Source organism: Plasmodium reichenowi, chromosome 2 (assembly GCF_001601855.1).
Source record: "Plasmodium reichenowi strain SY57 chromosome 2, whole genome shotgun sequence".
Classification (NCBI taxonomy): domain Eukaryota; phylum Apicomplexa; class Aconoidasida; order Haemosporida; family Plasmodiidae; genus Plasmodium; species Plasmodium reichenowi.
The window spans coordinates 36,556-47,693 of record NC_033647.1 but is presented as its reverse complement, the minus strand read 5'-3'; the positions used below and the strand labels follow the sequence as shown (position 1 = coordinate 47,693).

Below are 11,138 nucleotides of genomic sequence, written 5' to 3'. Positions count from 1 at the left end.
GTTCTGTTCTCTTATGTTGTTTTTTTCTTTTCTTTTTATTTTTTTTTTGTGTGTATATTTACTTATATATGTTGAATAAAAGGTTATAATAATATGCATATGAAGAAAAACTAAATAATACATATTATTGTAACCTCCTATACAATTATTCAATAAGAAACAATGATGATCATATCTGGATATACAAGAAGAACAATATGAACAATGCTTACTTCTAGCAGGTCTTATAGGGTTAAAAGGAAAATATAAAAAAGGGAACATAAATGAATTATATAATATTATATTATTATATTATTATATATATATATATATATGTTTGAGAGTAAGGTTGAAATATTGAAATTAAGTAGGATAAATAATAATATTTATGTAAGATTTTATTTATTAACTTATTTATTTTATTTTATTTTATTTAATTATTTATTTATTTTTTTTCTCTTACTTTATAATATTACACGTTTTACATTTAGTGTTGGTGTAAAATATTATTTCGTCGTATGAATAATATTCCAAGTGTTTATCTAGACCATTAAAAGAGATTTTTCCTGTAATTAATTATTTTTTTTTGAATATTATAACAATTAATTATTAAAAATAAAAAGAATAAATAAAATATGTGCGTAAAAGGATTTACCTGGGTCACTTAATGAACATAAAAAGAAAGATGCTATTCCAAAAATAAAAAGGAATATACAAAAAAATCTAAAATTTAAGTGATAGACATATATGTATGTTAATATAATATATCATACGAGAAAATGATACTAGTTTATAAATGTATTTAAAAAAAGAGAGTCATACCTTATATATGGGATTCTATAATATTGATCTAATATGAAATGGGCTACGAAGGAAAAAAGAGTAAAATGAGAAGTAAACAAATATGTATGCATAAATATAAGTGAATAAATAAATAAATAAATATATATATATATATATAGTAAACATTTTTTTTTATTATTTATTTTTTTAAATTGTAAATGCCAAAATATCTTTGCTTTGGACAATGGCTTCTTTTTATTTACTTTCAAAATATATTATAAGACAAGCACTAAATAGATAGAAGAAATAAAAAATCTACATTTAAAAATGAAATAATAATGATTACTATAATTGTATGCGTGAATTTATAAATATATTGTACATATTTATCTTTATATTAATCTCTATCTCTATCTTCCTTTTTATTTTTTATTTTTTTCTTGTTTACTTGAATGAAACGAGAAAATTTGTATAAAATCCAATGTTTACCTTCTTTTAGCATGTTCATATTTATATCATGATAAATTAATTAAATAAATAAATATATATATATATATATATATATATTAATTTATACATATTTTTATTTTTCTTAATTTAATTTTTTCATTGTTTTGATTTTATATAATTATCTCTAAAACGATGATAATTAATTTATTTTTTTTGATTTCTTATTGTAAAATATATATATATATATATATATATATATATATATGTAATTCAAAATTTTGGATGTATATTTTTTTTTCAAAAAAAAAAAGAAAAAAAATATTACAAGTAACCCATTATTTCTCTTTTAATATTTAACCAAATTAAAGTGTTTATAATTATGTTAAATCTTGTATAGCAAGAAAAATAATTTTTTTTATTTTTTTATTTTCTTGTTATATATGTAATTGTGTTGTGTGTATATAATTTTTATACTACATTTACTTATTATTGGAAATTCAAAGAGAGTAACATATTTTCTCTTATATATATATATATATATATATATATGTATATATATGTATGATTGTAAAATATAATAGTTCATATTTCTTAAATGGGAGGTGATATATTTCGTTTATTGCCAACCGAAGGTATGTGTAAATAGGAATAATTCATTTATGCTATAAAATTAAAGTTAAACCGGAAAAAAATTTAGGAGAGTAAATTTTTTTTCTGAAGAGTATATATTTGTCTTATAAAATTAAATATCTGTATTATATAAAAATGAACAGTGAATTTTTAAAAAATGCATAGTACGTAAAATTTATTTTTATTATAATATTTAAATTTTTTTTTTAAAATTTTTTTAGCTACAGGTTGTTTAATAAGAATAAAAAATATATCCTGTTTTGACAAAAAAAGTGAAGTAATAAATTTCGTGGGTCATTTAGGTATGAATATTATTATATATATGTTCATTAATTATATTATTATTATTTTTTAAAATATATTAACATGTATACATACATATATATATATATATATATATATATATATTTATATATTTATATTTATTTATTTATATTAATGTTCAGTTGAGATATGTTTGATACATGTAGATTTATTAAAGAATGAAGCTTATGTTTTATTACATTCAAGGGAAGAGGTTTTACATTTTGTGAAACTATATTATGTAATTTGTAACAATATGCATTTTATTGATAAAATCAAGAGAAATATAGAAATAGAAATATATAATGAAGAGGAGGAAAATATATTTTGGAAAGAGAGTAAAAAGAATTGTACTAAATTTAATATTTGGTAAAAAAATAAAAAAAATATATATTTTTATTTAAAAATTTTTTTTTTTTTTTTTTTTCTTTAATATTTATTTATTTGTTTATATTTATTTTATTATAGTTGTAAGGGGCACAAATAATACAAGAGATAAATAAAATTTAAAAAAGATAAAAGGAATGTGGGGTGTATATGAAATAATAGAAAATTTTTTTATACAAATAATATGAAAAATGTTAAAAAGACAAAAAAATAATATATATAATAACAAATATGTAGTAACAATAAATTAATAAAACATATAAATAAATGGATTAAATATTATAAATTGCTTTTTTTTTTTTTTTTCAAACTAATTAACAAAAATATATATATATATATATATATATATATATATATATATATAAGATATATGTACATATTATTAAGTTTTTCAAATAATACAATATTGAAGATGCTTAATAATATTATAATATATATGTTTGATATTGTATATATTATTGAATAAAAATTAAAATAATTTTTTATATTAATTATTAATATATATATATATATATATATATATATATATGTTTTATTTATTCTTTTATCATTTGACGTTTCTTGATAACACGTTTAAGATTAAATTAATTAATGCCTCGCTACTTTGTTTTATATCATCATGTTTGTTATTGTTTTTATTTGTACTAGGTTTATTACAATGAGATATTAAGGAGTATAGAATATCAGATGCCTTTTTTATATGTAATAATGAACACAATTCATTTTTTTTCATACTATTAGAATGTTGGATATAATATAAAATATTTTCAATATCATTATTTGTATATGAATTTTTATTAATTAATTGTAAGATAACTTGAGGGTTATAATTATAAGAAAATAATAAGGGAGCTGTTTTAATATTATTTTTTAAATCATTTAATATAGGTTTGTTTGTATTGTCATCAATTTTATAATCTAGATAATCATCATATAATTGAAAAGCCATACCTATGTGTAATCCTAAATTAAAACATAATTGTATAATAGTATCATTTTTAAATGATAGAATGGCTATACATGCAAATAAATGAGAAAAAAGAGAAGCTGTTTTATGATATGATTTAATTAAATACATTTTGAGTGCTTCTTCAACATTATTAAATTTTAAATTTCTTTGTAAGAATTCTCCTTTTATTAAACTCTCGACAACATAAGAGAAACGTCTACAAATTTTTGGTGAACCCGTACCAGCAAAAATAGAACTAGCACGTGCTAAGAGATAATCCCCTGATAATATTGAAATTTTATTTCCAAATTTTTTATGTAATGCTATGACACCTCTTCTTTTATTTGAATCATCTATGACATCATCATGTAAAAGAGAACCCATGTGTATAATTTCTGAAGCTGCTATAATTTTACATTGATTATCTAAGACTGTTTTTTCACATATATTTTTCTTTTGTTTTATTTTCAAGTTGTATAGTTTTAATTTATTTGATAAAGAATTGGGCGAGAGTTTATTTGATTTGAAAAAGTTTCTTTGGATATTTCTATTTTTAAAATTTGTTTTAATTTTTGAAACATTATCTATATGGTGTAATATATTTTTTAATAGGATACTTAAGATAACCCTAAATCTTTTTCCTTTATATAAATAAATATATGTAATAAATTCATCAATGTTTTTATAATTGGTTTTAATAATATTATATATATATTCATCAATATTTTTTATTTTACTTTCACATAAGGTATAAGGATCAATATTTGTTCTTTCTTTATTAAAATAAGAATGTAATAAATCTAATTCACGATTTACTTTATCTTCTTCATATTGTAAAACATCCATACATAATAAAACTTCTTTATGCATATTTTCTGTATGAAATACATTATGTTTATCTTCATATTGTTTTTTTTTTTTTTGGTTTGTATCATGATAAATATTATGATTATTATTGTGACTACTATTATTAATAATATTATTATGGTTATTTATTTCTTCGTTTATTTTTTGTCCTCTAAATTTTATAAACGATGATTTTAATATTTCTATAAAAACATTGGACTCCTTTCTACTATACAAGTTGTCATTTTTTAAAATGCTGGTTTCTTTTACTATGTCTTCATTTTTATTAATTATTAAAGGGTTCAAATATTTCGCTTTGCAATAATTTAAAAAGCTTTTAATATTATTTCTTTTACTTAGGTGAACCATTTTGTAGAATCCGAAAGACGATTAATATGGAATAATACGCGTACACACATATATATAAATATTAATATATATATATATATATATATTGTGTATATTTAAATGAATTAATTAAAAAAAAATATACACCTTTTTATTTTTTAAAAGAAAAATAGCATATATACATATATATGTGTACACTGTTACATATTTTCAAAATATTGTTATCAACATATATATATATATATATATATAAATTTATATATAATATATTATATATGTATACTATTTATTTAAATTTTCCCTATGTAAATATGTTAGTACATTTGTTTTACATGTTTTAAATTTACATTATATACTAAAATTCATTTTTTATAATATATAAAGGCAAATGAAATATTAAAGAAATAAAATAAAAGAGGTACATTAAAAATTTCAAAAATCATTTAAGGTAATATTAAAGATTATAGTCTCTTACATATTTATTCATTTAAATATATAACTTGAGTTTAATATAATAAGAATGTATTTACATAAATTAAATAATATTGTATACATATTCATATGTTTCCATTATATTATGTAAGATTGCCATTTTTTATTTTATATTTTTTAGAATTAATAAGTTTTTGATTTATATATATATATATATATTTTTTTTTTTTCTTAGTCTTCTTTATTTGTTATGTATATTTTTTTCTTCATAAAAGTTTGTGTTGTATGGCTTAGTACAATATGTGTATGCATTAATAATATATATCAATCCATATCATTTTGTAAAAAAAAAAAAAAAAAAGAAAAAGGAAAATGTATGAATTGGTGTGAAATTGTATACATAAAGATATATATATATATATATATATATATATATATATATGTTTATATATTTTAAATAAAATCACAAATAAGCTTTTAAGCTTTACAGCTTACATTTTTTTTTTTTATTATTGTTTTAAAAAAATTTCCACGCATAAATATATATATATATATATATATATATATATATATATATACATATATATATATTTAGGAATAATAGAAAAAATATTCTTCACATAATATGTGATATGAATAAAATATTACATAAGTAGGAAATTTTGTTTTGGGTTCTCTTAAGTATATATTATATATACGTATATAAAATATATATATTATAATATAACCTTTTAGAGTTAATATAATTATATATATATATATATATATATATATAATTTTATTACGATCTACCAAAAAAAAATGAAAAAAGGAAATGTAATATAATTTTCTGAACACTTATTAAATGAACAAAATTTTTTAAATGTAAATAAAATGATTTTTCAAAATTGGACGTTTTTTTTGTTGATTTATTTCAGAACATTTATATTATAAAATATGTAATAATTACGTGTTTTAAAAAGTTGTCAATTTTTATACATAATATATATATATATATATATATATATATATATATATATAATATATGAATTATTTGTTTAAGAAGAGGATTATAATATAAAAATATTCTCTTTATTATTATATTTTTATTTTATTTTTTCTTATTTATTTGTTTATTTATAAAATTCTAAAAAGTTGATATCCTTTACAGTATTATTATTGTTAAATTGGATATTGAAAGTGAATGAAAAAAAAATCTGTGTATTATTATTGTAATAAAATATAAATAAATATATATATATATATATATATATATATTTATTTATTTATTTATGTTTTTTTTTTATAATGATGTAATGAAGTGAAAAGAAAGGAAAGAAATGTAATGCTTTAATAATATCTTCCATATCTACATATACACATGTTCTTATAACAATATTAATTGTATTATTTTAATTTGTTTTTAAGAAATTGAACAAGTAATTAATATGTTAAGAGAATAATGTTTGGTGAGAGCAATTTTATGTAGAAATATTTGAACATATATATTTGCACATATATATATATATATATATATATATATATATATATGAACACATATATTTATTATAATTATTTAGTTGTAGAAGGAATATGTTTTTTTTGTATAATAAACTGACTGCTTCGTCAAGAAAATATGATGATATATTAAAGGAGAAAAATGCAGATGTAGAAAAAAAGGATGTAACGTTAAATTTACATGAAAAGAAAAACGTTGAAGAATATAAAAAGAATAATGACGTTTTTAAAAATGAGGAGGATAATTTTTTCTTTGTATTTGATGATAAGGAGATAAATAAATTGAATAAAATAAAAGAAGAACAATGTAATATGAAAGAAAATGAATTTATAAATGAAAAAGGATATATATTGAATGATGAAAATGTTTCTACTATTAATTATATAACTTCATTAAATAATGATATCATTCATTCTAGTGATAAAAATATTTGTACAAATTATAATATTTATCCTTCAAATGGTAATAATAATAATAATAATAATAATATAATACATTCTAACAATAGTAACATTTTTGTAAATGATTCACATATGGAAAATTTTGATGATATGACAGATGAATTTTTTAAAATAGATCAAACTAATTTTAGCTTCTTTCAATTTAACACATCTTTTGAAAATAAGAAAAACATAAATGAAGAAGAATTAATGAAACATACAGATAATATTAACTTATGTGATACAATAATAGATAAAAAAAAAAATTGTAATACATTAAGTGATTTAATACATAATGATAATTTATTTAACGATAATTTGAATATTTATGAAGATAATAATAATAATAATGATGATGTAATATCAACTGATTTGTTCATGTTGAAAAATAATTATAATAAAAATTTTGAGAAAAATGAAATTGATGTAGTAGTAGATACATCTACTACATTTGAAAATATAAATCATGATAACAATGAGAAAAATTTATATAATTTAAATAATCAAATGAGTGATAAGGAATTGTTAAATAATAATAAAGATGATATATTTTATATATATAATAAGTTTCTTATAAGTGAAAATAATATATTGTTAGAAGATAAAGTCCTATCTTTTATAGATAGGAAAATAGAAAGTAATAAGTGTGAAGATTATTGTGTTAATAATAATAATAATAATGAAAGGAATAACCTTTCGGATATATTAGAAAATGCTTATTCAAAGAATTGTGAACCTACAACAATAAATGAGGATATAATATATAACAATTTTGAGGATATGGATAAAATTAGTCATGATGCATTTGATTTTATTATACCTAGTTCATTTAATAAGGAAGAAGATAATGGAAATGAAAAATATCAGAATGTATTCGATAGTAATAAAGACAATCTTGAAAATATAAATGTTGAGGATCCTCCTTTCTCGAATTTTTCAGAAGAAAAACAGAATTTTTTTCAAAATTGTGATATGTCAGAAAATATTTGGTTAAATAAAAAATTTGATGAGCATAATGTTTTTGAAAAGAACGAAAGGTATGAACATAAAAATGTATATGAAAATGAAAATTATGATCAAAAAGGTGTGGACGAATCAAGTGAATTTTTTGAAAATAATGTTTTTTTTTGGGATGACAAAAATAAAAATGTGGATGAAATTAATGATAGAAGGATGGGAAAAATTATTGACAGTGGTGTAGAAGAAAATTGTGGTGTAGAAGAAAAGTTTGATGAAGAAGAAGAAAAGACATATTTTGTAGAGGCAGGGATAAAATATGGTAATGAACTACCACGAAGAAATTTTGAAGAAATAGATGAGAACTATGAAGCAGTGGTAGAAGAAAAATATGATGAAAAAATGGGAGAAAATTTTTTTGAAGAGGTTGAAGAAAAATTTGATGAAAAAATGAGAGAAAATATTTTTGAAGAGGTAGAAGAAAAATTTGATGAAAAAATGAGAGAAAATGTTTTTGAAGAGGTAGAAGAAAAATATGATGAAAAAAAGGGAGAAAACATTTTTGAAGAGGTAGAAGAAAAATATGATGAAAAAAAGGGAGAAAACATTTTTGAAGAGGTAGAAGAAAAATTTGATGAAAAGATGGGAGAATTTTTTGTTGACGAGGTAAAAGAAAAATTTGATGAAAAGATGGGAGAATTTTTTGTTGACGAGGTAAAAGAAAAATTTGATGAAAAGATGGGAGAATTTTTTGTTGATGAGGTAAAAGAAATATATGAAGAAGTACCAAAAAAATATGACATGGAAATAGAAGAAAAATATAGTGAAAAAATAGGGGAAATACATGACGAAAAAATAAAAGATGAGTATGATGAACGATATGAAAAGATACATGATGAGAAAAAAGAAGTAGAGGAATTCTTTTTAATTGCTGATGAAAATAAAGAAGAAAATGAAGATTCCAATGTTGAAATACTCAACATTGATAAGAACAATTTTTATTTTGAAAATAAGGAAACTTTTGAAATTGACGAGAAAGTATCAAAAATGAATGAAGAAGATTTTGTTTATGAAAATAATGAAACCTTTGAATGTGAAGACATATTTTTGAAGAGAGGAGATAATGATGATTCTGAAAATGAAAAAGAATTAGATGAAATAGGGGAGGTAATTAATATTGGTAAATATCATTTGAATAATAAAAATAATTCATATGATGATGTGCATATATTAACACATGATTTTAAAAATGAATTACTCATTGAAAAATATAATGTTGATAATATATGTAGTGATGATAATATATATGATGGTGAGAATATATGTGGTGATGATAATATATATGATGGTGATAATATATGTGGTGATGATAATATATATGATGGTGATAATATATGTGGTGATGATAATATAGATGGTGGTGATAATATATGTGGTGGTGATAATATATATGATGGTGATAACATAAATAGTTGTTATAACATAAATAGTGGTGATAATGTTGAAAATTTATTGAAAGAACACAAAATAGCTTTTAATGAAAGTGAAGAAATAGCACAAGATATAAAAGAAAAATACGAAAAAAGAGATAATGAATTTACTGATTATGTTAAAGAAAATAGTGATATAAGATTTTATAATAAAGGAAAGGGGGAAATGGTGAAAGAATTAATTGGAGAATATTCAGAAAAATATATGGATAATAATATTGAAGACAATGAACTGGTTATATGGCGTTCTAGTATAAAAAATGATAAAGAAAGATTAAATGATGATAATATTGATTTAAATAATAATATTCCAAATGATTATATAAACAATAATAATGAGGATATAAAAAATGTACATGATTCCTTTTCTATAAGTAATAAATATGAATTACATGATATTTATGGTGTATTAGAAAAGAGTATAAGTAGTAATGATATTAAATCTATTGAGGTATGTGTAAAGAAGGAAAACGAAATACATCATAAAAATATAATGAAAAAGAAGAAGGAATTAAATAATGATAATAATTTAAATGATGAAATGTATATGTGTGATATTTCGAAAGATATATTTAAAAATAATGAGTATACAAAACATGTAGATGATATATATACTTTTGATGAAAACAATAGTAATAATTTAATTATAGGAGAAGATGAAGATTGTGTAAGTTCAATGAATTTTGAATATCCTTTTAATATAAGTAAAATGAATACTGAAAGTAATAATATTTTATATAAACAAAATGATAAAAAAAAAACAAATATAAATTCCGTTAAACATCCTATGACATATATAAAAGGTTTTGAATATGCATCCGATAGTATAAATTTTTTAAAAGCTTTAAAAGGGTTACCTCCTTTACCATTTTTAAAATGTAAAGATATGAAACCTTATATGAGGCTTTTTAATATTGTTCTGAAGGTAATCGAGTCAAATGATTATAATGGTAAGAGAAAAATAAAAGTAAACAAAATGTTTATATGTTTAAAACTTAAATTTTTTGATATGATATATGTATTTATATATTTTATATTATATATTTTTTTATTTTTTAAGTAGATAATTTTGTATACGTTTTAATGGGTGATGAAACTGGGTGTGTGTATGTGAAATTATATATGAAGTATAAAGAATATTCTCAAGTAAGTTATAAAAAAGAAATGTAAAATAAAAATAAATGTACATATATATATATATATATATATATATGTTTCTTTGTTTATATATTTAGGTTGACAATACCATTATGTTAGCTAACTGTCATGTTACAGTTGAAAATGGTCATATTGTTTTATCAATGAATGAATACAGTAATATATTTTTATTAAAATATGATAGTATAAAATATGTAAAGAAAAATATAAATTATTCTGAATCAAAATTTGTTGTATTATCTGAATATGGAATTTAAAAATAATAAAATAATAATGTTGTAATAAAAATATTTTTATAAATAATTTGAATAATTAATTAAATATATATTTATTATTTTTTTTTTTTTGTTAATCATATATATATATATATATATATATATATATTTATTTATGTACATGTTTATTTTTTCTTATATTTCTTTTGTTTTTCTAGATGTTTTTTAATATCTATAATTTCTATAGAAATCGTTTCTCTTTCTTTATTTTTT

General features: G+C 18.9%; 4 protein-coding genes across 5 annotated transcripts; 2 read left to right on the top strand and 2 right to left on the bottom strand.

Annotated features, from left to right (window-relative positions):
- Window positions 1-62: 62 nt before the first annotated feature.
- PRSY57_0202000 (palmitoyltransferase, putative) lies at window positions 63-1,270 on the bottom strand (the record flags this gene model as incomplete). Its single annotated transcript, XM_020114388.1, has 6 exons — window positions 63-223; window positions 443-545; window positions 635-702; window positions 802-844; window positions 1,026-1,077; window positions 1,211-1,270. Coding segments are annotated over 6 exons (487 nt in total), but the record flags the coding sequence as incomplete, so codon positions are not given.
- A 537-nt stretch (window positions 1,271-1,807) lies between these two features.
- Window positions 1,808-2,632, top strand: PRSY57_0201900 (hypothetical protein; the record flags this gene model as incomplete). Its single annotated transcript, XM_012905456.2, has 4 exons — window positions 1,808-1,844; window positions 2,064-2,144; window positions 2,289-2,514; window positions 2,614-2,632. The coding sequence occupies 4 exons, from the start codon at window positions 1,808-1,810 to the stop codon at window positions 2,630-2,632; spliced, it is 363 nt and encodes a 120-aa protein (XP_012760910.2).
- A 447-nt stretch (window positions 2,633-3,079) lies between these two features.
- PRSY57_0201800 (octaprenyl pyrophosphate synthase, putative) lies at window positions 3,080-4,696 on the bottom strand (the record flags this gene model as incomplete). Its single annotated transcript, XM_012905455.2, has 1 exon — window positions 3,080-4,696. The coding sequence occupies one exon, from the start codon at window positions 4,694-4,696 to the stop codon at window positions 3,080-3,082; it is 1,617 nt and encodes a 538-aa protein (XP_012760909.2).
- A 1,983-nt stretch (window positions 4,697-6,679) lies between these two features.
- PRSY57_0201700 (hypothetical protein) lies at window positions 6,680-10,907 on the top strand (the record flags this gene model as incomplete). 2 transcript variants are annotated; one of them, XM_020114387.1, is made up of 3 exons in its annotated part: window positions 6,680-10,442; window positions 10,556-10,638; window positions 10,728-10,907. In XM_020114387.1, 3 exons carry the CDS (start codon window positions 6,680-6,682, stop codon window positions 10,905-10,907), a joined length of 4,026 nt encoding a protein of 1,341 aa, XP_019970857.1. The 2 variants fall into 2 exon arrangements, with proteins under 2 accessions (XP_019970857.1, XP_019970858.1); XM_020114386.1 differs by having other exon boundaries at window positions 10,553-10,638.
- Between the last annotated feature and the right edge of the window lie 231 nt (window positions 10,908-11,138).